Raw genomic sequence first — 26,930 nt, 5'->3', positions numbered from 1 at the left:
CGCTTGGAGTGGGAGGCTCGGGTGTGTGTGGCTTAAGAGGGAGGCAGGGGGTGTGGTTGGATAACACCTGCCCCAGCTGGTCCAGAGGACCTGCAGGATCCAAGTGCATCTTCACTGGGAGATGAGGTTGCTGTCTAGAGGCTCCTCCACATCCCCATCCATCTGCATCCCGGCCAGGGGCTGCCTGGACCACATGGTTCCACTTCGTGAGTCTTGGTCTCCATTCACTTCACCAGCTGTGGCAATGGAGGTGAGCGAGAGCGCGTCTTTGTGGCGCCTGACCTCTCCTGGCACGAGCAATCCGTGCAACCAGGTGCCAGTATGAAAGCCCTCCTGGGACTCTCACTGACAGTCTGGGGTGTCCAGAGGAAGGGCTGGCACAGCCAGGTCTTACAAGGAGTGAGAGGGGCACAGATGAGGGGCTGAGATGTGGAGCTCACACAAAACCCCCATCTCCAGGGAGCTGAAGAAAGCACGACCAGGGGATATTTTGAATAATAAATTCTGTGACTTCACATACTTGCTTGAACTTTTCGCCTGTGATTTGAAAGCCTGATGATTATGTCTTCACGGCTAAGATCAAGGAGGCCCATTTGCAGGGGCTGATGGGGGATAACGGGCTCTCGTGATCCCTGGTCTTCTGAAAGCGTGCCATTCTGCTGACAATGGAGGTGTGGAACGGGGGTTTGAGGGAACAGTGGCAGGCTTTAAATATCATCTGTATGCTGATAACTTCAAATTTATATCACAACTCAGTCTGAGCCCCTGAGCTCTGAACCCATCCATCTATGTGCTGATATCCCTTGGACATCCTGGCTGACGTCAGACAAATGACCTCCTGACTCTGCACCTGCTCTTGGCCTCTCAGGTCTGCTCACGGCCAGCCGAGGTGCCACCCTTGACTTCTGGCCAGCTCTCCCTTCTCCGGGCCAATTTCCTCCCTGCAGCCTTTGGCTGTGGCCTTCACCACCATCTTTGGACGATGGTGTGCTCCTTAGCCCAGGTTTCAGCACTAACCACTGCAATCCCACACAGCAGCAGCAATAGAGTCTGATGAGCTTGCTCTGACGTTTGCCTTCCCCTCCAGTCTTCCAGGGCTTCCCAGGCGACAAGAGGGGAAGCCAGGCTTCCTGCCTCTCCTGTCTGTTTTCCACACTCTGGAGCTCCAGCACTGAACACACTTCTGCCTCAGGGCCTTTGCACCTGCGGTTCCCTGGGCTTGGGATGTTTCTCCCCTAAGTCTTTGGCTGGCTGGTCCCTTACAATCACACAGGAATGCTGACTCCGTGGGAAGGCTTTCTCTAGCCGCCACACGCACCCCCTTCCCTTGAGGTATATTGTACCATCCATACTAATTTCTCAGAGAACTAGTTTCCTCAGAGAACTGCCAGCACTTCCATCCTTCTAGCTTCTGGTAATCGCCTGTCCCTCCCACTCAAACACCACCTCTGTGAGGGAATGAAACGAGAGATGAAGTCGCATGCCTTCTCCTAGGAAAGCTTATGCTGAGACTGCTAGCTAGGATGTGTGTGCATGGGAATTCGAGAACTGTGGGGAATGCAGGGTGGAAAGAAACGGTATTCACTCTATAAGGGTTCAGAGCTGTGTGCTTTTAGCAAAGTGAACAGACCTCTCTGGGCCCGTCTGCACCTCTAACATGGGAACTGACTTTCTCTCCGAGTGTGTCAGGCTAAAGTGCCACTGGGCTTTTAAACTGTGTGCAAAACTGCTCAGTGCTGCTGCTGCTCAAAGGCCTTCGACAAAGATATCTCTGGCTTCCCTGAGGCCGAACTCATCTTTAGAAAGAATTCACAGAGCCAGGCGGTGGTGGCACATGCCTTTAATCCCAGCACTCGGGAGGGAGAGGCAGCCTGTGAGTTCGAGGCCAGCCTGGTCTACAAAGGGAGTTCCAGGACAGACTCCAAAGCTACAGAGAAACCCTGTCTCGAAAAACCAAAAAAAAAAAAAAAACCAAAAAAAAAAAAAAAGAAAGAAAGAAAGAAAGAAAGAAAGAAAGAAAGAATTCACAGGGCCATGTTTCTGCAGATGCACAGGGCCCGAGGAACAAAGTGAGAACATCACACTCCAAACAGGGTCCTTGTCTTCGTGTTTCAAGTCTAATAACTCTGGGCGGGGGTCACTGCTGGCTGTGCCGAGCCCGGGCCGGGGCCTATGCCTAATGTGGAGGCGGCTGCAATTAGCACCACCTGGGGCCTGGAACATGCTAGGTGTTCAGGTAACACCAGCCACACCCATAATTGGTTTATTGGGGTTCATTCATCTACTCTGTGAATAGTTAACAAAGCCAGCTTTATGCCTGATGCAAGGTAAGTTAGTGCAGAGGGAGAGAGCTGTCGCTCCTGGAGGATTAAGCTTGAGGGGAAAAGGACTCAGCCGCATGTGAGGACACATGGGGGTCGGGGGAGGGTTAAGGCACCGAGAGAAAAAGTAGCACGGCAAGGAATGCTGCATGTCTGGACAGAGGGCTGGTGGTGGATTGCTGGGACAGGGTCGGGGGCTGCCTCGTGAGGCTAGGAGGCTGGCTCAGAGAGTCAAGCCTGCGGCTGACTGGCCAGGACTATCCCCATCTGTGCCCAAGGGCTCTTACCGTGTGCACTTTCTGTCTATATTCTGTCCTGGCCAGCGTTGCCAGGCCCAGTGGGCAGGGTATAAGGCAGGGGTGGGGCGGGTGGAGGGAGTGCATCACCAGCCATTTGCCATGCTGCTCACGCCTGCGCTCCTGCTCTGGAGGTGAAAGTTGCAGCCACTAACCACGCTAACCACAACCCATCAGGCCTCCCCAGCCGGACTAAGACAACAGAAGGAAGTCGAGCCACACTCCAGCCAAGTAAAGGCCCATGTGCCAGGCCTCCCTGGCTGTGAGTGCTGAAGACAGGGCTGGGCAGCAGACTGCTGCCAGGCCATTTTATTCTGTCGCCCGTGCTCGTGGGGACCGTGGCCTGCCAAACCCTGAAAGCTTTGAGATGCTGCAACCCTGCTGGTTTGTAACATGCTTAGGAAGAAAGGGACACAGCCAGAGGCAGACTTTCTTCCTCTCCCCGCTTGCGCTCTCTTTTCACATCCCATGCGGCAGGCAGAGAAGAACAGCACTTCACCTATCACAGGGCCAGGGGCTGGAGACCAGAGATCGGATTCCTGACCAGGGAGGGAGGGGCTGGGAGGCAGAGAGCAAGGAAGAGACAGGAGTTGGAGGGATAGGAGTTGGGAGAGGACCAAATTGGGATAGTCCAGGAGCGTGCATGTGTGTGTGCGCGCGCCCGTGTGTGTGTGTGTGTGTGTGTGTGCGGGGGGGTGTGAAAGTAGAGCCTCTCTCCCCCCAAGGTACCTGCTTGACTTTTTCCCAGTCAGGTCTAGTGACTTCCTGGGCCCTTCCTCCCACGTGCCAGGCTGTGTGTGCCCTGGCTGGAGAGTCAGGAGCACCAGGCTCTCACTCTACCCAGTCACAGCACCCTCAGTGCATTAGCCTGGGCCTGGGAGAGTGGCAAGAAGGAGCCATTGCTATCTCCTTGTAGCCACAGGCCCCGAGGTGCTGGCACACTGTGCCTACTGTACAGATGGCAAAGCTAAGGCCGAGACTTACCAGAGACCATAGAGTGGATAGTAGAACACGCACACACACGCTGAGTCTAACATAAGGGTGCTGACCCGATCAGTCAATGCAAAGGCTTGGTCAGAAGAATGGCTGAAAACCTAGGTTTGTGTTCCAGCTGTGCTACGGGTAGCTGGGTGACCATTAATAAGTTACCTGAGCTGCCTGAGCCTCAGATTTCTGATCTGCTAAATGAGTCAGCGACAGCCTCTACCTCCCTGAGTCCTGTACGATTAAGCACACAAAAGACTGCAGCTACGCCTGGGTCCTGGCAAGGCCTAGCAGAAGAGACGCACAGGGATGACAATGGGAGCTATGTCTTCACCATCCCTTCCATGTCAGCAGCGGGGCTGTGGGCAAGGCATAACCCAGGGCAGGAGCTGCATTGGAAGCTCCAGTGTAGCGGCTCTGGCTCCCCATCACTAGCCCTGAGAATGGCTCAGACCCTGGTGTCATGAGCAAGCTTGTTCCTGAGCTTTGCCTTTGATGGCATGGCCTACAGCCCTCAGGGAGCCTTTGTGGTGGCCAGTACTTCAAGGCTTCCACCTGAGGTCTGAGTGCCTTCCTGGCAGAGCCCAAGGGCAAGTGGGACTCGTGCCCAACTCTGTCCTGGACCCTGGATGCTCAAAATAATGCAGAGTCTGACACAAATGAGTCAGTATTTTTCGCAGCAGGGAAAAGGGCAGAAGAGAAAGGAGGCCCGGGCAGGCACTGAGGCCTGCGGCCCTGTTCTGAGGACTTTGGCTGCTGTGCACATGTGCAGGACAAGGTGGAGGTGGACGGCACACTGTTTCCAGGGCATCTGCACACCTGGCAGCCTTGCACCTGCCCCAGGGCCTGCAGGGCAATACCTGATGTAAGTCACAGCCATGCTTGGAGACCTCAGTCCTTGTGGCCACCTCGGATCTGCCGGAGGGGCAGACACAGGTATCTCTGTCAGCTTCATTGCTAGACCTGCCTATTGGGGCTCCACGGTTCTGCGCAGAACCAAGGCCTGGCTTCTGCTGCATCCTCTCACCTGGGAGGAGAAGATGCTGTCTTCAGAGCTCAATTTATTGAAGGGGCTTCTGCCCATGCAAAGCAGAAGTGCTGAACCCACACTCTTGCAGGCCTGGGCTGTGTGGTGGGGTGACCACAGGGAAGGCAGGCCCCTGCCTTGGTCCCGGGAGAGCGCCTTCCATAAACATTTGCCGATGGGTGCATTTGGGCCTGTCGATGCCTGTCGATGCAGACAGGTTCTGTCTGCCCATCAGGACTTGGGATCTTATTGAGTTGTGAGCCTGCCACTGAGTGTGCAATCCCCCGCTTCTCCAGCTTTGCATTGGCTTGGGTTGGAATGCTCCCGGCCCTGGGTGGAAAGCCTGGTGCTTCTCAGAGCCTGAACTAAACAGGAGTACCAGACAGAAATCAACCAGTCCCAATACAAGCACACAGCACACCACAATTGTCGTGGGGGGTGGGGGCAGGGGGAGGCGGCTGGGCCTGGTCAGAACATAAGAAGGCAAACAGCAAGAACGTACGGGGCAGAGGCACAGAGGAGCAGAAGACAGGCACTGACTGACGCCTGACACCCAGAGGGAGGGAATGGCTGCATGAAGCAGCGGTCCTCTGAAGCGGTCTCCACACCACTAACAGCACAAGCAGCAGCAGAGAGAAACGTACTAGATTAATGTGGAATGGCATGGGTGAGGGCCCGAGGCCCCACCTTTAGCTGGGGAACAATGAACCCTGTAGGGCAGAGGTTCTCAACCTATGGACTGCAACCCCTTTAGAAGGTTGAACGACCCTTTCCCAGGGGTCACATATCAGATAGTCTAGATATAAGATGTTTGCATTACAATTTGTAACAGTAGCAAAATTACAGTTATGAAATCGCAATGAAAATAAGTTTATGGTTGGGGTTTCCCACATGAGGAACTGTATCAAAGGGGCGCAGCGTGGGAAGTGTGGTGGGCAGGTGGCATGGCTCTGGATAGAAGGCAAGTGGAAGGCAGGGTCTATGTCCCAGGGCTCTAGTCTCCTGCAGTCAGTGGCCCCATGCTGCCTCTGGTTTTTAGCACTGGCCAGAAACAATCTCGCTGGGCTGCTTATAGCCCCAGGACAACGTCCCTTTAGGGTCCTCTGGCTGTCCTTGGCAAGCGACAGGGACAGACGATCCTGATCCCAGCTCTATAGACACAGAGCTCACAGCAAACACTTTCAGGGGACAACAGTGGTCTCTGAGTCTACCAGCCAGGAGGATACCTGAGGGTCCTGATGCTGGGACAACCAGGTAGGAAGAAACTGCCTGCCTCTTGACCACAGCATCAATGTTACTGCAGACAGGGATGTTCCAGACTAGCCCAGAACCCGGCCTTGCCAGTCAGTGGGAGGAGGAATGTGTTCCCGGTTGGGAGACTCATAAAACCAACAGACCTCAGGCCAGCAGACAATGGTAACTGCTGTGCTCTGCTTCCTGGGGACCTTGTGAGGGTGCTGTTAAGGAAGTGGGCTTCAAGTTCAAGCCTTGACATCCTAGTGAGGGGTGCACACTCTATTAGAGACGAGGCCCACTGACTCCAGCTCTCCCCCTCCCCGATTCCCTCTGTCCCTTAGCATCAGGTACAACGGATCCCATTTCTCCCACGGCCCTGCTTAGTCACCATGGTGTCCCAAGAATGAGAACAGCAGGGTTTATGAGTTCCTGGTCATCAGCTCAATAGTCACCTGGATGAAGTCAGCTCTGGGGGCGCAGAGCTCAGGCAGGAAGTGGGCAGCCCTTCAGAAAGGCATATTGGTAACCCCTGTGGTTCAGGACCAGCCTCTGGGATCCATTGTCGGCACCCCTGGGCTTGAGGGAACAACTGTGGAACCTGAATTGAGGACCATAACATGGACAGAGGCGACAATTGCCTTGTCCTTCCTGCTTGCCTGGCCCCACTGCCCTACCTGCATGCAAGACAAGGTGGCTGTGTATATGGCTATCCTGAGACAAGAGGGTTTAGTCACAGAGGCTGGGGGTTGTGCACAAGTGAGGGCAGCTCTCCAGACCATCCCTGTCCCAGCTCCCACCACTCCTACCTTGGAAGTGTCTGGCCGTCTTCCTCCGCAGAGCCTGCACAGTCACCTCCGAGTCTGCCCACTCCAGGACCAGCCTCCGGCCATACAAGTGGGTGCTGTGGCAGAGGGCGCTGAAGGCTTTCTGGAGGGGACAAGAGAGACAGTCTGTGAGCTGTGGGTTCCACAGTCTCCCTCCAGCCCTGGGACTCTGGGCGTCTGGCAAGGTACTGGGGTGCTGTTGGCACAACTACCTAATTAGTAAGTTGTATTGCAAGGGAAAGAGTTACAAGCAGTGAGCGGTCAACACATCCACCCCCGGGACAGGCTGGTCACCCGCTGCCCATGCGCCATCTTATCTGTGGAGGGTGACTCCAATGACTCTCAGGGTCATCAGAGGACAGTCCCTCAGGGATACTCAATGCCACTTTCTTTTGCTGGCCCTGTGCCTGTTCCCTATTTCTTCCTTGAATCTGTCCTGTCTGTTTCTGCTGTCTCCTTACTGGTCCCCTGTCCCCTCCACCACGGGTTCCCATGCCCAGTTCAGCAGCACGGGCCTCAAACAGCCTCTTTCTCCTTGCTCTGCCTAGCTCCCTGTCCCCTGCCCCTGCCTTTCAAACACTAAACTGCGATATAATCAATACACGGTCTGTGTATTTATATGCAAGCATCAGCATGTGGATTCTAAACATTCTATCACCATCTCAAATGAAACAGGCACTTTGGTTATTGCTCTTCAAGTCCCCCAATTCTTCTCCCAGCTCATGGAGACCACAAAACCACTTTCTGCTTTTCTGGATGTGCCTGTCCTGGGCATTCACACGATCACCAGACAGCACTGACTGAAGCCCTCTATAAACACGGCTAGTTGAGAGGCTGAGTGGCCCTGTGCAGGAGTGGCCTCCAAGTCTTCCAGAAATACCCATGTCACTAACACAGGACATTGGAGGCCAAGAATTTTGAACTCCAGAGTTACCATGTCTGGAGTGAGGCAGGCCCCATGGTTCCTTTTCTTCAAGCACTTAGGCAACTTAAGGGAACCTTCTGGGCACAGCATCATCAAGCAGAAGGGTGAATACACCTGGGTGTGGGGCCCTGGCGGATACGTGGGGACACAGTATGGGTACCCATCTCCTGTGCTCAAATTCCCTTTGCGGCTTTCTAAGGTGTAGAGGATGCATGCTCTTGGGGCTCCTGAGCACCGCACTGACACGTGGAAGAACTTATCAGCCAGCACAGCGAGGCCTAAACCAGCCACTGTCCCTTGCCCGTGATGTGACTGCTGTGGTTGGAAAGCTTCCCCTAGGAGATGTATGGGGGCCTGACCTTGGGCACTCTGGGAGGCGACTGCGCTGGAAAACAGTGGTTGAAGGAACCAGATCACACAGGAATGAGGTGGCCCAGCTCAAAAGGACTACTGTCAGACACATAATACCATGTGGAGAGGTGAGTCTACCCACCACCAGATACCCAGTATCACCAGCTGTGGTCAGCGAATGGGAGGGAGGCACGGGTTACACGTACCCCACACTGCTTGGTCTGGGGGCCCTGGAACTGCCAGGCAGTGCATCTCTGTTGTGTACGCTTCAGGGTGTGGGAAATAAGGCCACGGCCCTGGGCTAGTCACTGCCCCAGTTGGGTCATGCCCCATCTTGGAAAGGCTGCAGGACTTAGACCAGGTTGTAAAGGCGGCACCCAGTGTCCATTTAAGACAAACAGAATCTGGAGGGACAGGAGGGCCTGGGGATGGGGTGGGGTGCGAGAAGAGGCGTTAAACAGTTCTGTAGTCACACGGAGAGAGGGAAGGCCTCCAGGCTCTGTTCCTGCACTCTTGAGAAGGGCCAGGTGCAGCACCCCACACTTTTTTTTTTTTTTTTTAAGTTTAATTTAGAAGCATCTCCTGGTTGCCAGCAGAACCCCTGCCATTTTTTCCCAGGCAGATATAAAAATGCATCTGGCCCCCGAGCCGAAATGGCTCATTCCGAGCTCCGAAGCATGAGTGCTCAGCTGGCAGATAGGGAGACGGCGGGACTGGGGGAGTCAGCCCCTCAAGACCGAGAGAGGAACTGGTAGGGAGTCTGGTGTGTGTCCCCGAGGAGCGGCATCCTGGGGGCACGGCAGTCTGGGCAGCCAAGGCTGCATCTGGCGACTTCTCCAACCACACTTACAGAGTAGAAAGAGATCCTGGCAGGGAGGCCCATGAGAGCTGCCCCAACCCAGCCTTCATTTTCTTTCTCAATTTTTTGCAATCTATTTCTTCTTTCTTGTACCCCAGAAGGCCTGGTGGTGTTTCTGTTCACTGGAGGAGCTGCTAACAGCTCTTCTTGGTTCTCCCTCTTTCTCCCCCTCTGGTACTTTATCAGCTCCTCCCATCAGAAGGGCTTTCCATACTCGGAGCTGTGGGGGCTGTGTCTCTGCAGCTAGGCTGCCTCAGTTAAAATCCCTGTTGTACCACTCCCAAGCTGTGTGATGTTGCTCAAGCTGCTTGAGGTGTCTGAACCTAAGCTTCATCACATCTGCTCTGTGTGCCCACTTCCTGAGCTGGAGTGTGGTGTTCTCGAGCAGCGACTGGAGGCTAACGCCAGCCTCGGGAAGGCAGAGCACATGCAGCCTGTGGAGGTGATGGACACTGTCTGCCCGAGGCATCTTAGGGGTGGAGTGAGGAGGGAGGAACAAACAGACCACTTTTGAGGGGCTTCTGGGCTGGGGCAAGGACACACCTGAGATGCATGGAAGATTCTAGACACTTGAGTAGGAAGAATGCAGGCCGCTGGCAGCTTCTCCCCTATACCTGGCCCCAGAGAAACCACCTCGCCACCTCCACAGAGAGGCTAGGCCCAGGGAACTCACTTTTGCCAACATAGCCTGAGGGATTGTCCCTTGTGGAACACGCAGTCCTGTGGCTGCTTTTTGTCACCCCCAGGACCAACATTCTTCTTGGTGTAGCTCAGGGAAGCCCCAGGTTCCACAGGTCTCCAACCGAAATGACTCCAGCTTGCTTATTTCACTGACAGTCACTGGTCTCCCACTTCAACAGGGACACCTGAGGGTCTGCTATCTGTTCCATCTTTGCATTGAAGCAGTGGCCTAGTCGGGGGGGGGGGGGGCTCTGTCACCCTGTGCCCAGCACACCCTGAATCCCAGAGGAAAGGTGCCCTGTCCCTTCCTTAGTTGGGACACTGCTCTCAGTAAACCAGAGTCCCCTTCCACCGAGGGCCTTGAGAACATGTCTCCACACGGGGGGGGGGGGGGGGGGGGATGGTCAGCGGGGCTCTGCCTTACACACTCTACCACAGCATTTCACCCCACACTTCAGAACACAAAGACACAGTGAGGGCACAGCTGGGGTCCCTGCTGAATGGGCACAGCCACCCACCTGCTGGCATAGGGGACATTTCAACCTTTCACTGTGGCCTGCTGGGAAGCCTATGGTCCAGAGTGTAACTCAAGAGACTCAGGGTTGATACAGGGAATGCCAGAGAAGAGCCACACCTTGCCATCTCCTGGTGGCCATCACTGGCTACCCTCAGCTCCACCCTCTACACTTTGGGAGCCTCTTCCCGGGGCCACAGCCAGCGCTGTCTCCCGATCGCTACAGAGGGGAGGCAGATGGGAGATGAGAGGAGGGGGGTGGGAATTCCTTCCCACCCCAACCTCCAGACAACAGCATGGGCCTTACCCCTCTTCCTGAGAGTCTCTATCCTGAGTGTGCTGTTTTACCCCCACCATCTGATCCCGAGGAGACCACTGCTCATAGTTAGTCCCTCAGTTCCTGGAGTGTCAGTCTCTTTACTTGAGCCTCTGTGGGGGTGGACCTGTCCCAGCTGGACTAACTCCCATTGTCGGGGCTCTGTTTCAGGCAGCTACTATCCCAAGTTGTGAGCATCTACCCCAGCCTAAGCTACCGCACTCCATATGGGATGCCCTGTGATTGAGGTCTTAGTACTCAGGACCAAGGCCTCCTGCCTCCTCATCCTGATCCCACTTGGAAGACAGTCTGCTCAGGCAAAGTGGGGGAACCAATACAGGTTGCAACGAAGCTGGATCTGGTGGCCATCTTTTAAGACCATGGAAGGTTCTAGAATGCTGCCAGTACAGTGCTGTGTTTGACCTCTATGCAGTTTCCCTGAAAACAAATTTCTTCCAGCAACCAAAACCATTTAGTGCCCTTGACAGGACTCCAGTCCCATGTGGTTACAGAGGACTGGATGATCCCCAGCTGTGGGCAGAGGCTAAGGATGAACCTAATATTAGATGTCAGGAGTCTCCTGGTCCTGCCCCCTGCTCCTTGGATGCCAACCCTGGCAAAGCCAGAGGGCTGCAGACACTAACATCACCAACCTGCCCTAAATATCTGTGCCCAAAACCTGAAGGGGAAGGGGAAAGAGGCGGCCTCGTGCATGCAGGTGTCCAGACACTGAGGACCAAGTCCTATCAGGCTTGCAGGAAACACTGCGTAGTGACGTCCGGGGCGAGTCTGCCTCCTCATGGCCTGTGCTATGACGACGGGTCAGCAAACCTTGCCAGCAGCTTCTGGCCTGCCCAGAAGTTGCCTCTTAGATAGGAGTGCGTCCTAGCTCTTTGGAAACATGGGGTGACTTCCGCAGTCCACTCTGAGAAGTGACACTGTCTTAGTCACTGTTTCATTGCTGTAAAGGGACACCATGACCACGGCCACAATGGAAAACATTCAAGTGGGGGCTTGCTTACAGTTTCAGAGGCTTAGACCATTATCATGGTGGGAAACATGGTGCTGGAGCAGTAGCTGAGAGCTACATTCTAACACACTTCCTCCAACAAGACCACACCTTCTAATCCTTCCAAACAGTTCCACTCCGGGGATCCTATGGGAACCAGCCTTATTCAAACCACCAGACGCTGAGGAGTGGAAGGCCATCATTCAAGACGACCAGTCACAGGCTCACTTATCGACTGTACCCGACTCTATGACACAAAGAGATGAATTCCCAGTCATTCCATCAGTTCAATTCAGTCAACTCAACCTTTGAGGACACTGCCTGACTCGAAAGACAAACACTACCGCAGGGCAGGGGTGAAGCAGGGAGGGCAGCTGTCAGGTGGTCAGGGTAAGAAGTGACAGGCAGTGCTGACCAGGCTGCTCCTGCACTGTCCAGTAACCTGCTACAATAGCACAATGTTGTATGTTTCTCAATTTCAGTGTGAGGACCCATGACCCTTAGCCGGTGACCTAAGCAAGGCAGTGGCTGCTCCCTGGCCCTATGCACACCTCATGGCCGGGTTTCTATCTTCTCTGACTTACACTGTACCCGACAGGTCTGAAAGCCAAGTCTTTGCTTGGGTCTACAAGGTGCCTGGCAGGCCTCGGTCCTCAGAGGTCTGCGGGGTTGGAACTGGCAGCATGGCACAGTGTGATCCTGCTTATGCCTCGGCAGTGAACGGGCAGCACCTGATCCCAGGTTGCTAGCCCACTAGTGCTGGCGGAGCCTGAGTCCCTGCCCCGAAATGCAAGCGTGGCTAGAATTTGTACCCATGGACTGTGGTGACAGATGCCTGGCAGAGCAGCACCGTTCACATGCCAGCGTGATCTTGCATACAACATGAATACCCACGCAAACAGAAACGTGGGGGTGAGACCCGGATGCCTGGGTCAGCTCTGGCTGCATCCTGGCAGACACAGAACAACCCATCAGCAGAGGCTGCAATCCTGCAGGGAACCTCAGGGCCCAGAGGACTCAGCTGCCTCCCCATCCCCAGCATGCGCACCACACCATCTGTTCTCTCGTGCTCTGCCACTCCCAAAGGGCAATGTCACCAGTTCCTGCTGTGGGTCAGGGTCACCTGCGCTAAGGAGCCCACATGTGGAACAGGAAGGCAGCTGACGTCATGGGCCACCCTGATCCCACTTGGCGTTGCTTGGTTGGAAGAGGTGTTTCCTTGGGGGCCACCCCCACAGACCCTGCTGCACTGACACCTCATTCTTGCCCTGTGCACCCATGCAGTTGTGCGCTACACACATGCTGCCGAGGCTGTCCACCACCCCGTATCTGATAGGCCCGCAGCACCACATGGCACCACCAGCCAGCGTTGAGCTCAGGCCACGCATCCTGTCGCTCGCTCCCTGGGCATCCACCCTCCATGGTGGAGAAGTGGAAAAGAGAAGAGAGAAGCATGAGACCCTACAATTAAAGTGGCGGTTGTTTATCACAGCAAAGCTCTGCCTGCCAACGCCAGCCGCCATCGCATCTCCGGCTGCCGGCTCCCCCCGAGTGTTTATTTAAGCCAACACATTGCTCTGCTAATTGGATAACATTCTATGTGAAAATAGGCCTTTTAAAACAACAGTGTCGGTGGCTAAAACAGCTGCAACCACAAAAGTACAAAGGAGCGTGGCTCAGGAGGGAGAATTAAAGGCACCTCACGTGGGGAACAATTAATATTCTGGGTTCTGGGCATCTGTCTGCTCCTCCCCTCCTTTCCTTCCTCCAGGGCCAGCCTGGGCTATGCAAAAGGATGGTGGGGCCTGAATGGAAACCCGTTGCCTATTGGTGGATGTCTAGCCAATGGGGGCCAAACCCACCTGCCTGGGACTCCCCACTGCCTATCCAGGTGAGAGGGCCCTAGAAGCTGGGACGGGCTGGAGGGAGCTCAGCAGTGCAGAGGTTCAAGGGCTCCTAAAAGCTGTCTGCATGGGACTTCTTGGCCTCCGCATGTCTCCCCCCAGAGAGCCCTTTCCCAGGGTGAGGTGCTAAGGCAGGGATGGCTGCGTGGGGCGGGGTAAACCAATGCTTGACAGGAGGGAGGAGCCTGGCTGTATAACACTGTGCTATTTATTTCCCCACCTGTCAAGCAACCCACCACCAATATCCAGGGGGTATCAGAAGGGCTTCACCATCAGAGGTACCTAAGAAGCCCAGAGAAGGGTGTGGCAGTGGTGACAGGACAGGGGTCAGCCCAGAGCCCTCCCCCACCACAGGTAGGTAGGATGTGTGCCAGCCTGACTTCCTGCCCCATGCTACAGTCTCCTAGTTGACACTAGCTTCCCTCATTCCTGCAGGGCTAAGTTCCCTGAGAAACATGGAGGCTGAGATAATGTGGACACCTTCAGTAGGACTGACATTTACTGCCTAGAACAAGGGGCTGATCTAATGTCCTAGACAGGGAGATTCGCCTGCATGCAGCAGGTAAGGAAGGCTCAGGTCACCAGTACCTGTGACTAGGCAGGTAGCCCCAGTGCCTCTTCCCATTTGCCTGAGCAAGCCCTTACCAACCAGGGACAGGCCCTGCGGTTGTGCAGATGTGCAAGGTAAGGAGAGGGAGGTTCTGTGCTAATCTCCACCTGAAGTGGTGCACTGGACTGGGGCAGGCCATGTGCCTGTGGTAGACGCGTCACTCACATGGGAGGTGCCCTCGGGAGCCCCTGCCTATTATTGTTGGGTGCGTGGTTCCTCTTGGTTCTGCCTTAGTTCTTCATGGAACCTCCTGTTATTTGCTCTCCAGCATTGTTGTGTACTTGACTTAGACGGGGTCTGATGGGTCAGAGAACCTGAGTGTGCGAGGTGTGAGGTCAGGCCTGGAGAGAGAAGCAAACTCCTCATTCCAGGATGAGGGGGCCCTTGTTCAGGGCTCAGTGGACCTCTGTGGGAGGGTATACCATGACTCTCAAGACAGTGTGGCCAGGGCAAGAACCTGATACCAGGAGCTGAGACGGCACGAGTCCCTCTGGGACTTCCGGCCTCACGATCCTCCATTTAGCAATGAATGCAGCCTCCTGCCTCAGCCCTACTGGCTGCCATACTTCTCTCCCATCCCTCTTCCCTTCTTCTGGTTTTCCTTCTGTGTCTGAGGACGGCTTGAGGAGGTCTCCTAGTGTACAAGGTTGCAGGTACCCGTGACAAGCTGCAGCTCTGCATGGAGGAGGCATTCAAGAGGGTCAGAGACCACTGGGAGACCCAGGTGCTTCTAAAGGGGCCTCCCTTCTCTCAAACATCACATGATAAAGGAGGCCCAGGAAAGCATGTTCCAAGAGGCAGGGCCTGAGAGCCCCTTTCCAGCTTGACTGGGTTCCACTCTTTCTCCACTGAGAGTAACTCCCACCCCCAGGCCATATATGGTGAAAGACTCCATGTTCCGATTGTGGCCACACTGTGTGCAGGGCACATGCATCCATGGCAAGTGAAAAGTACCCATAGTGCCACTCAGCAGACAACCCAGTTCTGCCGACAGAATGAGGGGATTATGGAGAGAGGCGCAGCTGCCCCAATAAACGAGATCAAGGGAGCACTGTGGGAGAGGTATTGCGGCTCAGTCCCACATCCATTAAGATGATCTCACTGGCACAGCGGGAGAACGGGCATGAGTCCTGGCACAGAGGGCAGGACAGGGGGACTGCTGCAAGGATGGAGAGGCCCGAAATAGACCTGGTGAGGGGCGGGTACAGACAGTCTCTGGGGCCGTGGGCCAAGTCCTTGTTGTCCTCAGCTGCCCTTTGTATTTCAGGAACTGAGAATGGGGAGGGACGAAGGGGAGAACCTGCCGCCTCACGGCTGAGGGGGCTATGCAGGCCAACCGGGTGTAGAGTGCCCTGTGCCCCAGGGACTCAGGACTGCTCTGTAGGACAGGAGTGGGTGTGTGGACATCCGCACCGAGCCTGTCCCTCCAGCCTATGTGCCAGGCCAGCTGTGGCACTGACCTTGGGCAGGGCAGTCACTGTGCAGAAAGAGGGTTTCTGATTAAGGGGCTGGCACTGAACCCCACATTTTGTCACAGCCCCTCCCCCACAAGGCAACACAAGGAGCTGGCAGGGCCAGGTCCTGGTGTAAGTGTCAGAACTGAGAGGTGTAGGAAGGGCGAGTCACTTTTCCAAGGTCACACAGAGGGGAAGAAGCCACGCTGGCTTCACAGATAGTGAGTGTACAAGTTTCGGGTCGACATTGGTCAAAGAGCTCTTTCAGGGACAGAGAGCTCTTTCTGCTTCTCCCCAGGGCTTCCTGGTCTAGGAGCCCGGACAGGAAACTGACAGTGGCGGTTCCACCACCCCCACCCTCCTGTCCCATGCCCGGGAATTCCAGAGGTCTCGGAATGCTGCTCTGCTGACAGGAGTCACAGGTGTGCACAGGCCAGACAGCTGGGTTGCCATAACTCAGGGCCCCTGAGTTATGGCAACGAGAACAAAGCTGTGTTGAGTATTTGCCATGTGCCCGTGACCCGGCCTCATAGGTTCATCTGCCACAAACCTGAGACAGGGGTGGGGGCACTACTGCCAATCCATTTCACAGGTAAGGAAACCAAGGTACAGGGCAAGGCTAGGGAAAGCCACGTTGCCTTCAGTGACAGTGTTCTTCTGGTTGCCAAGGTCTAGTGCATGCACTGTGTTGTCCCTTCTGTCACGGATGGAGGTGACAAGGGAAGGGCTGACAGCTAAGGAGAGAGGACAAATGTCTAGGCGGTGTGGCAGGCACCTAAAGTGGGGTCTGGTACCCTGTGCCCGTGGGATGCCCAGGCTGACCAGGAAGTGCTGATATCCTAAGGTGTCCCTTCTGTGCCATGCTGCCCGTGGGGCCCCTTGCAACACCACAGTTGGCTCTCAGTCACTCTGCTCTTCAGCAGGCTGCCCCTTGGGAATTGTCCTGGATGATCTGGTTCCCAGGAAGGAAAGCTGGGGCAATGGAGGGTCAAGGCTGTACAGGCAGGTGCTCAGTGTGGGGTACAGGATGGCCCAGAAGCCCTGACCTGTACAACCTAGCCTTCTGGATCTCGAGGCCAGGAAGAACAGTCCCTAGACACTGGCGGGATGACAGCCTGGCTGTCATCTTGGGCCTGAAGGCGAGCAGCTGCTGTGCTTCCAGGTCCTGGGTGGTGGTGGTCACAGGGGTATGGCAAGATGGCTCAGTGGGTAAGGGTACTTGCTTAGTGACCTGAGTTCAACCTCCAATACCTATGGGTAGGAGAGAGCCAATTCCTGCAAGTCATCCTCTTATTTCCATATCCACACGTGCATGCACACACTCACGCACACGTACCAAACACATGTATAACAAATAAGCAAAAGTATCCACAGCCCCCAAGGCTGCTCTGTCCTTTGCACAGAGAAATATCTGCACAGGTGCATGTGTGCTGCAGGAGTGGCCCCTTGGTGTCACCAGCACAGAATGGAACTGGCCACAAGTGGAGGGAAGAGGAGGGAGCCGGGTCCCAGCCCAGGCACTGTTTTCTGCCTAAACTGTTTAACTGCTGTCTGCAACGCTCAGCCCCAGGGTCTTTGCCCTGCCATAGAGCAGCCTGAGAAACAGGTCAACTCAGGCTCCTGCACATGTATAATGGGCACATACATATACAGGCCAACACATTCTGCTTGGCCTTCCAAACCCCATGCCCAGTTCTCTTCCTCCAAGGACAGTAGTAAATTAGCAGCGTCAGAGAAAGAGCTGACGGCACGAGGGAGCGGCGGCTGCACTCACCTTCGCATCCTGCTTGGTGACGAAGTCCACAAAGCCGAAGCCCCGGTGCGCTCCGGTCCCCGTCATCTTCTTTGGCAGGCGCACTGTCTTCAGCTCCCCAAAGGTGCTAGAGACAAAAGACCGACATCACGGATTAGGGGCTGAGGCCTGCGAGGGAGGCAGGTTACAGGAGACTGCTGGTTTCAGGGACACCCACCGCCCAGGCACATTCATGTGGCTTCCCACTTCCCCACTGCCAGCCCTCACTCCGCAGGCGTGGCTTCCTTCTTCCTGCTGGCCACCAAGTGGGGGAGGGAGGGCACCATCGGGCTGGAGGTACTGATGGAAAAATTTTGGTGCCTCTCCTGCCACCTGGGGGACACCTGGACACCTGTCCTTTCCCCGTGGGACGAGTCTTGTACACACTGTGCCAGGCCAGGAAGGCCCCAGTCACGGCAAGGGACTGCTTGTGTTTGAGAGTCCAGGCTCGGGATGTTGGTGTGTTCCCCCACCTTTCCCAGGCAGTCTCCACATACACCATGGAGTCCTTTCTGCCAACTCGAGGGCTCAGCACTCTGAAGACACAAGGCTCCTTCTAGCCCCGTGCCCTCCACAAAGCTTCCCTTTTGATACCGCTAAAGACAGTCAAGCAGCATTCTGCAGCAGACTGATCGGGGAACTGTGGCCTGGACCACCCTTGGGGTCGCCCCTCCTCTCCACCAAGCTAACCTTTGAAAGACTCTAGGACAAAAGGGTCTCCTCAGGGTCTCCTGGCCACATGCCCCAATCCCATCCCTTTGTAATGTCCATTTATCTAATATATACAAGCACACTGCCACTGATAAATATTTAATGCACTCGGCATCTGAAGAGAGGTGTTATTTTTATTTGAAAAATCTACACTCTCTGGTGGCTGTTGGGTCCACACATCCACACACCACGGTCTGGGATGCTCCAGGCCAAGGACCGATTGGGTAAAGCACACAGCGCAGGCCATAAGCACTCGCAAAATGATATAAGTTAAATCTGAGGCGTTAACCCGCAGCCCTGACAGCATGAGCAGGCATCTGCTGGCCCCATTTCTGAAGGCAGGACGGTGTGTAAAAGCAGCATTATGAAGACTCAAAATGAATCAGCACGTCCAGCTCTCCCCGGCAGCCCCCCCACCCCGCTCCTGTGCAAGCCGCTGGGAATGAAGCTGGTGACAAGGCCAGCCTCCCCGGGATGGGAAGGAGGCAGAGGGGAGCCTGGCCAGATTCTTTGCTGAGAAGGAGCTCTTAGCTGATTTGGAGGGGGTCCGGAGTCTGAGCAAGTCAGATGAGAAGCCTGGAGAGCTGACAGAGGCACGGAGCCGGCAAACCCTGCTTTATTCTGCCACCTAAAGGCCTGCACATCCCATGACATGGCCTTTGGTCCCTCTACCCAGTTCCAATGAGCCTATGGCATGCCTGGGATAGGGATAGCAGGGATGCACACAGCTTTGCTCCCAGGCTGGTCCGCAAGAAATAGCTCATTGGTCACTGTTGCAGGTAATAACACCTGTGGGGACATTGAGGGCCCAGGTCCAAGGGCTTTACACCCAAGGTAAGAAGGCTAGAAGGTGTGGGGCAATTAGGCCAGCTGTCTCTGACAGCGTGGAGAATGCCAACATCTGGCTCTCCAGACCCACCGCATCGCTAGCACACCTATTAGCCACCCTCACAAAGCCACCACCCACTGTGTCCCAACGTGGGAAAGGGGGGCTGTGTTACTTCAATGGTGAAAGAAGCCACACTGATCTTGCTTGTGTCTATGCCTGCAGCCTGCTGCCCAGTGCTGTTCTGCATGGGGGCTGCTAGAATCACTTCCAGAATGAACCAACAGGAGACGGCCCAAAGAGGTGGGGTTAACTGAGAAAGGAGCTATGAAGTTCATCACTTCAAGTTTTTCTGCCCTATTTTACAACCAAGCAGAGTCCTGGAGAAGCAGCCTGGTTCTGGGTGAAAAACAGCAGGGATGAGCGCCCTTACTCTGCCACGGGATAGTTCAAGCCTGTTCTGTCCCCCATAGGTACCAGTCACTTCCAGAAATGGGGCTTCGTTCTTTCCCAAACAGGACCAAGTCTAGGTGAGGCAGAACCAAGTCTAGGGTGAGGTGACGTGTGTGTGTGTGCGCGCGCACAGATGCATGTCTTGTGTGGTAGTGGCTGGCCTGCACAGAATCCAGGGTCCTAGCAATCCACCCAGGATCATGGGGGAAGGGAGGGAGAACCATGCGTACCTCCTTTCTGTCTGTCTGGCTCTACGTCAGGGGGATGGGGAAGGGAGACAGAGGAGGGGTGCTGCTGAGGTTAATTCCTCCCCTCTGCAACGTGCCGTGAGCCGTGGATGCTCGGCGCATGGTAAGCAGCTGAGGGGCCGGAGGAAGCGAGGAAAATAACTAAAAGGTGGAGAAAGAAGTGGGGAGGAGGCGGAAGGGGCTGAGCTGCTGTGGGCTGAGGACGTGCATCTCAGAGTGTGCTGAGGAGCCGTGACAATTCGTAGTCACTGTGGAGCTGGGGTGTGGAGGACGGGAGCTGGGGGCTTGCCTTTGGGGGAGTCCAGAACCCTGGCGTGGGCTTCTAGACTGCCAACTGAATGGCCAAGGAAACAGATGCCCAGAGACCAATCCCAGGAGCACCAGGGGAACGGCTCCCATGAAAAGTGGCTTCTAAGAACAGGGCAAGAGAACCAGGTTGAGCAGGCACTGGAGAGTCAGGGTTAGATAGTCCGAAGAACTTCCAGTTATCTGCGGACATTCCCAGAAATGTACAGTGCAGGCTTCAGGGCACTGACACTGCTGCTATAAAGGAAGGCCTACTGGCTACCTGCCAGGTCTCGGAGGCCTTCCACTCCCAGATGTAACAATGCTGGGGTTCAAACTCACAGAGAAGCAAGAGGCAGAGGGCAGAAGTGAGCTCCTGCCCTTGGTGCTCAGGGACAGGGCTGGCAAGAGACTGGCTCTGGGTGCCTGTGTGATGTGGAATCGCGGGAGGCCAACACCAAGGACTGCTGAGAGATAGCTGAAGAGAATTAAAGAGAAAAGAGAAGGATGGGGGAGGAAAAAAAAAAAATCAATGAAGTACCTTTCGTTCCAAGGAGATAAGCGACACATGAATGCCGGCCATTACGAAGGTTCTTATCTGCTGGCCAGGTCTGTGAGGCCAGTTTTTAAAAGAGGCCTTTGAAGGGAGTTCCGCGTGAACTCTGTCTCCTGGGAGCCAAGGCCATGGTCAGTGGGGAGAGGCTGGGCAGGCCCACCAGGGGCCAGGGAGGGAGCAAGGGAAACTGCAGCACCCAGGGATTCATCCCCAGCCCAGCACGCTGGGGGACCGAGCTGCGCACGCTCCCCACTGTGTAGATAATAGAAACCACAAAATAGCAATTACTGTATCAGAAGCTGTGAATAAAGAGGCCAGAGCGGGCTTTTAAACACAGCCCTCCTTCCCTCCCCCACACGCTCACACTTCCCCAACAAACTCACACCTCACTTTTCCAATTATTTCAATCACCCTGGGTTCACCAATTACTCCTGCACTGCGGCCCCACCCCCTCCGCCATGCCGCCACCACCATGATTGGTGGCGGGTCTGTGGGTTTTCAATGACAACTTGAGTTTGCTGTGGGTAGGTGGTTCTGGTTTCTTCAGGTGTATGGGGTGGAAGGAGGCACCCACGGGCCACTTATATCTGGCTAGGTATGCAGGTCAAGGCATGTGTCCCCTCCCAGCGGGTCTCCTCCATACAGGCCACATCCCCTTCCCCCAGACTCAACTTACATAGTCCTGGCCAAGAAGATGGGCTCAGGGAAAGGAACAGCGAGGGAAGGGAAGGAGAACACCCTGAAGAGATGCCGGGTTGAACGACACAGCTGCTCTAGAACCTGGCCCTGGGCAAGGTGGGCAGGCTGGGAAGTGGGTCTTACTGTGTGCACGCTGCCTGCCCACAAAGGGGTGGTTGGGGCACACCCTAATCCCAACTGTCCCTGGGGTCCAAGTCCTCATGCTGCGTGGAGTTCTGACTCTCCGGCTGAGTGTGGTGTCACGTGGGAAATTCGCTGGCAGGTCCTTCCCCCACCTGAGCTCAAGGCATTGTTGAGGAAGAGTCTGCTGCCACCCAAGAGACCCAGAGAGCAGTACTGCGGTGTGGGCAAGATGAAGGGCAGCTTTGTGATGAGCTAAACTGCAGGCGTCCTCTTGCCATGAAGTCCTTCAATATGTCCCCAGCGCTAACTACCACGTTACACATGTGCGGCACAGCAAGTGGTGACCAGCACATTCAGTCCCGTGTGTTTTGCAGTGTGGGGGGCAGCCTGGGTTGTGGACTCACAGGGCTCTGAAGAGCAAAGCATCATCATTTCTGCTTTACAGACGGAGGTGACCAGGAACAGAGCTGGGTCACGACGGGCATCTGGTCCCCAGGCCTGCGGCTTGGCTAACAATGTCCATGGCTGAACCCAGGGGAAGCATCCAGACAGCCCACTTTTGCTGGGACGCACAAAACCTAAGACTCCGGGGTGGTTTGTCCAGGCTTCCTTGTCTGATCTCTAGCTTGCAAATCAGCTTAAGGCTATGCACAGCCCACAGCAGATCTGGGGACCCCATTGCCCTGGAAGTCACGTCTGTGTGCCAGACCCATGGCCTCAATGCTGCAGGACCTTCGCCTTCACCTCCCTTGTGGTTCAATCAGCTCATTCCCTGCCCCTTCTCGCCTGTTAAGGACCTACAGGGGTTTTCCCTAGAGTTGGCACCAACCCCAGGGCCTTTGCACCAGTCGGTCCCATCACTTAAGACCCCTGACCTGGATGTCTCCTCATCTACCCTAGCCTCTCTACTATCGTCTCAGTTCAAATTTTGCTCCTGCCATTAATGCCCCCTCTACCCTGCTGGCCACTATGAAGACTGTCACCATCTGAACAGCCCATCTCCCTCCCTCTCCTTAGCTAGAAAAAGAAGGCACTCTGACATGGCAGGGTCGTGTCACTCAGCTGAGTCCATGGAGCGATGTCCAACACGGAGGAACACCCCCTCCTCTCTCTAGCTGCTAAGTCAACACTGCAAGTTCTAAGTGTCAAGTACAGCCCCACCCACTCCCACTTAGGCAGTCACCCGTGCAGGCAGAACATTCAGTCTTAGGATGTTAGGTGACCCAAGAGTCACTACAAAGACCTCGCCTCTCCTCTCTGAATCTAGCAACAAAGTCACAGCAGGAGAGAGGGGCCTGTCCCACACTTGCTCTGGAGCTGTCCCCAGACAATGACCTTCTCAGTTATTTCCCAGTTAGGGGGAAAGAGAAGAGGCGGTCCCTCCAAAGGTGACGTGGGCTGGGCGCGACACCTCAGTGGGATCCGTCCCTTCCCACAGAACCACGAACATGCAAGCGTGGACAAGCAAGTGTGCGCATGCGAATGCAGAAGCCATGGCGCAGGGCTGGTTAATGGAATCTCCTCTCCCTCTTTGTCCTCGCGCTGGCTCTTTAAAGGGTGCCTTTTACCCTGAGCCCTTCCAATTACCCGGCACTTCGGCCTGGTGAGAGCCGATGTAAAAAGGTTACCCAGCCGCCAGCAGCCAACACTCCCTTTCGTTTCTGTCTCTTGAAGGCTGAAAAATGGCCTGGTTTCTAAGCAAGCGAGAGGAGCGGAGGGCAGCATTTAGCGTCTCTCAATAGCCTTTCACAGGGCCCTTGCCAGGCAGGTGCGGCCTCTGTATTTTCTAGATGAGAGATCCAGGGCTGAGTGGTTAAACGGAGTCTCTGAATCTAAGCTGGGGCTGAGTTCTAGGTGGAGCTCAGGGTCTCTCCTGAGCAGCTCCATGGAGGGGACACTGGGAGGTGGTCCTTGGCCCAACTGCACCTCCAGGGGTGGCTGTGGGTGAGCCACTGCCTGGCTATGTTGATGGGCAGAAGGGGCGTGAGGTTGGCCATGCCTAAATTCACGACTCCTAGGTCAGGCAGATGGCAGGTAGGACACGTTCACTAAGAGGCCAGAGTGAGGAGCAGTCGACGGCCAAAGGTCCATCCCCACCAGGTCACTGAGCGAGCAGCCCCCACATTCCCTGAGACTGTCAGAGGCATGACCCTCACCATCTTTCTCAACTAGCCATGTGGGTTGCCACCAAGCTGCCGAATGCATGGGACCTTGCACATGTCCAAGGCTACCGTTCCTCCAGGGCAGGCAGGGTCCACTTCGTCCAGCCCTGGCCTCCAGGTGGACACTTGGACTACAGACTGGTCATGCTTCCCTTCTAGAAAAGGAAGTTGGTGTCAGAGTCCAAGAGATTTAAATGACGTCAGCAAAGCCAAAATGTCATTAACAGAGCATCGCTAGATACGTCAGCATCAGCACCATCTCCAAGTCTGAGATCTGATCTGATTCGGTTCAAAGAATCCTGCAGGGCCGGCCCACTTCCTGAAGACTGTCTCCCACCCTTCCCTATCACCCAAGTCTGGGCCTTCACTGCCTTACAGGAGTCCATGTCTATACAAGACATTCTCGGGGACTCCATGTTCCATGAGAATCACAGACACACAGGGTTCACCCTCAGCTGCAGATCCACGCAGCGAGTTGCCCTCACCACGCTTCAGGCTCCAAAGCTTTGTCATTCTGAGGTGATCCAATAGAGCCCTTGGGCTTGGGTCCCGTGGGCCTCAGATGCACCTGGCCATACCTCCCTGAGCCCTCTGAGCAGGCTGAGCTCTGCTTTGACCCCTGCCATGCACCATCAATAAGTTTCTGGTCTGCGGTCTTGGCTCTCCTGGGTGAAGAGGACCTGAGTTTGGATCCCAGAACCCAAAGAAAAGCTGGCCCAGAGGCATCCCTCCCAGCAGGTCCCTGGACTTGCTGACCAGCCCCTTTGGTGAGCCTCATGGGAAAGTGAGAGGCCGAGTCTCAAAATATAAGGTGGAGGGCTGGAGAGATGGCTCAGAGTTAAAAGCACTGGCTGCTCTCCCAAAGATCATGAGTTCAATTCCCAGCAACCACATGGTGGCTCACAACCATCTAAAATGAGATTTAGTGCGCTCTTCTGGTGTATAGGCACACATGTAGGCAGAACACTATGCATACTAAATAAATAAATCATTAAAAAAAAATAAGGTGGAGATCAACTGAGGGAGATTCTGGAGGTTAACCTTTGCCTGCCACGCATGCTCAGAGGTGTGTGCGCGTGAAAACAAACTAGAGACACATAAAGGGCACTGTAACCCCAGAGATGAACTCTCCTCCTCTGACTATACCACCAGGTATGCTTGGGGCCACAGAGGACACAGAGCGTACCCTGGGTACTGCCACATGAGGGCCTTCTAAGCCATTTAATGGATCTGCCCAAACACACAAGGCCATCAGGTGATGAGGCAGGGCTCAGCGGAGGCCCTGCCCGACTCACTTGCTGTGCACACGCCAGAGAAAGAGGGGGTTAAAAGCGTGGCAGTGCCCTTTGAAACCATTGCGGTTCAAAGCTATCCCGAGGGTCTGAGTCAGTATTAGAGTGTAGTGTGGTCATTGTCTCTGCTGTAGGCCTTGCCAGTGCCTTTAACACAGGGACACAAAGAGTATGTCTGGAGGGTGAACGGATGCGGTGCTTCCCAAACTCAGCTGGCCACCAAGTCCGTTTTTTTTTTTTTTTTCTTTTGTGCAAATGAATAAACTCATGGGATGTGGTAGCACACCCCTGCAATCCCAGATACTCAGGAAGCTAAGCAGGAGGAGAACTCCAAGTTCCAGACTAGCCTGGGCTACTGAGTGAGTTTAAGGCCAGCTAGCATGACATGGTGAGACCATGCATGAGAAGTGGTAAGAAGGTTGGGCACACAGCAATTGAGCAACTGCGTAGCACATGTGAGACCTTGGGTTCCAATCCCTGGTATCTCTGGGCAAAATACCACTAGCATCTCTCGGGACACAGGAGCCGCAGACACTGGGTGCTGTGGCAGATGACAGAGGGCCTCTCTCCAGCAGCTTAGGCGCGGATAGTCCTGAGATCCAGGTGACGGCTCTGAACCTCCAGGGACTACACAGTGGGTCACTCTGCAGAGGGTCCAGTTCTGATGTGAGAAGCACCTACGCCTCAGGGGGAGATCTGGAATCAAGTCCCAGCCCCGTACCCGCCATCACATGTCTGAGGCACCTAACAGGGCTGTAGAATCCATGACCGTGTCAGGAACTGAGAGCTGTGGTTATGGCCACCCACATCTGTGCTGGCACCAAGCAAGTGAGGCCTCCCTGGGGACCATGTGCATCCAACAGAGTTGAGTCACTCCTCACACCCTGAAACAGGCAGAGCTCCATCTTGGCATGTATCTCACCAATGTTAAAGATACTGTGCACAAGTGTCACCGTGAAGGTGGCCCTCAGCCAGATGAGCCCATGGAGAGCAGGGATAGAGAGAAGAGCCCCCTCTGGCCCAGGGTGGGCACTCAGTCAGGCCTGCCCTCCACCCGGTGCAGCAATGGAGCACACCGGCCCTCTCCCCTCTGGTCTTCAACTGCCTGGAGAACAGCTAATCCCATTACGAGAAAATAAAGTGGATAATTTAGGTTAATGAAATCGTTACAAGCACGCAGCGGCCAGAGGTGGATGCCTAGAGCCAGTTCAACACCCTCTGTTGTCATTATCCTCAAGACAGGAAGGGACAGAAAGGGAGGAAAGACGTTTAAAGAGACAGCAAGAGAGAGGGGAAAAAAAATCCTAGTCTTTCTTATTGGCTGAAACCAGCAAAGGCTTGTTTTTTTTTTTGTTTTTTTTTTTTTTTTTTCCGCTGTTATTTCTACCCCAACTTGAGGACACCTCAGAGGTTCGGGCGTGCTGGGCCTGCTCTACGCTGCTCTGCCATCTCTCACCCCGCTCTTTCACAATGACGGAGGACGAACGCCGGCCCAGGCTACACCACTTCCGAGTTCACAATCTCCAGCTCTCACTGAGCTGTCCCAGGGTCTTCATTAGGAGCGGGGTCTCCAGGCTTCCCTGCAAGCCATGATGGGAAGTGGGAAGAAGGGAAGATGGGGCGAGCAGGGGCTGGGACCCACGAGGCGAACTCAGAGCACTGTGCAGGAAGACAATCCTGCCACTGGCCCACAGCTGCTCAAATGGGCTCCCCACAGCTTGAGTGTAGCCACCACACCTGCTGGCACCTAGCCATACCCAATTAAGACATGGTTCTACCTATTCACATTTGCTTGGACCAGGTCACAGTGGTCTTTAGTTGGCCATTCCACCTGAGTGCCTGAGCTTCCATCAGTTCCCTGCTCTCTGCCCCGTCCCTCTCACACACAAACCGCTCTGCCAGGCCCTGTCAGTCAGTCATTTTGAGGATCCACTCTGACACTCAAAACATAATGATGGTTGCATGTCACCAACCACACTACGTGAAGCTGCTTCTCACAGGCCCTACATTATTCTCCGGAACTAGTCACTGCCTATGCTAATGTCTTAAGGGCAAAGAGTCTTCCAGCCATCTGGATCCTGACCAAGGATGGTGGCCAGGAGGATGGGAAGGGAAAAGGAGGGAGGCAGGTCTTCCTGGACAGGTGGAAGATGCCCCACTGAGGGTGACAGCCAGGTCACCTCCATTAGCCAACACTCGACAGTGAGGAAGGAGATGGGGCATGGAAGAGATGTGTGGCTACCTGATGCTGCCTTCTCTGCTAGGGTACAAAGTGATGTTCCCCAAAGATTCAGAAAGGCCTCTATGGCCTCCTGACACTATCTCTAGGAAACAAACTCTTGCGGGCGATAGGAGCCCGTGTGTGCAGGGAAGCAGAGCCTCTTCACCATGATTGCTGATGAGATCAAGAGGGAAGGGCAGTCACAGGCTGTCACTGTGGTCTGACTCCCTTCATGGAGAACCCAGGGACTC

The 26,930-nt window shown here is 55.0% G+C and overlaps 1 protein-coding gene across 1 annotated transcript in view; it reads right to left on the bottom strand.

Annotated features, from left to right (window-relative positions):
- The window catches only part of Rbm19 (RNA binding motif protein 19), an 83,025-nt gene that overhangs the window by 6,002 nt on the left and 50,093 nt on the right, over positions 1-26,930 (bottom strand). Inside the window, exons 22-23 of the mRNA XM_057765954.1 lie at positions 17,086-17,191; positions 6,671-6,791 (exon numbers count right to left, since the gene is read on the bottom strand). Of these exons, the coding sequence (XP_057621937.1) occupies positions 6,671-6,791; positions 17,086-17,191 (227 nt within the window). The remainder of the gene's footprint in view (positions 1-6,670; positions 6,792-17,085; positions 17,192-26,930) is intronic.

The sequence above is a fragment of the Chionomys nivalis genome, chromosome 3, assembly GCF_950005125.1.
Source record: "Chionomys nivalis chromosome 3, mChiNiv1.1, whole genome shotgun sequence".
NCBI classification, from domain to species: domain Eukaryota; kingdom Metazoa; phylum Chordata; class Mammalia; order Rodentia; family Cricetidae; genus Chionomys; species Chionomys nivalis.
This window is presented reverse-complemented; position numbering and strand designations above follow the sequence as displayed.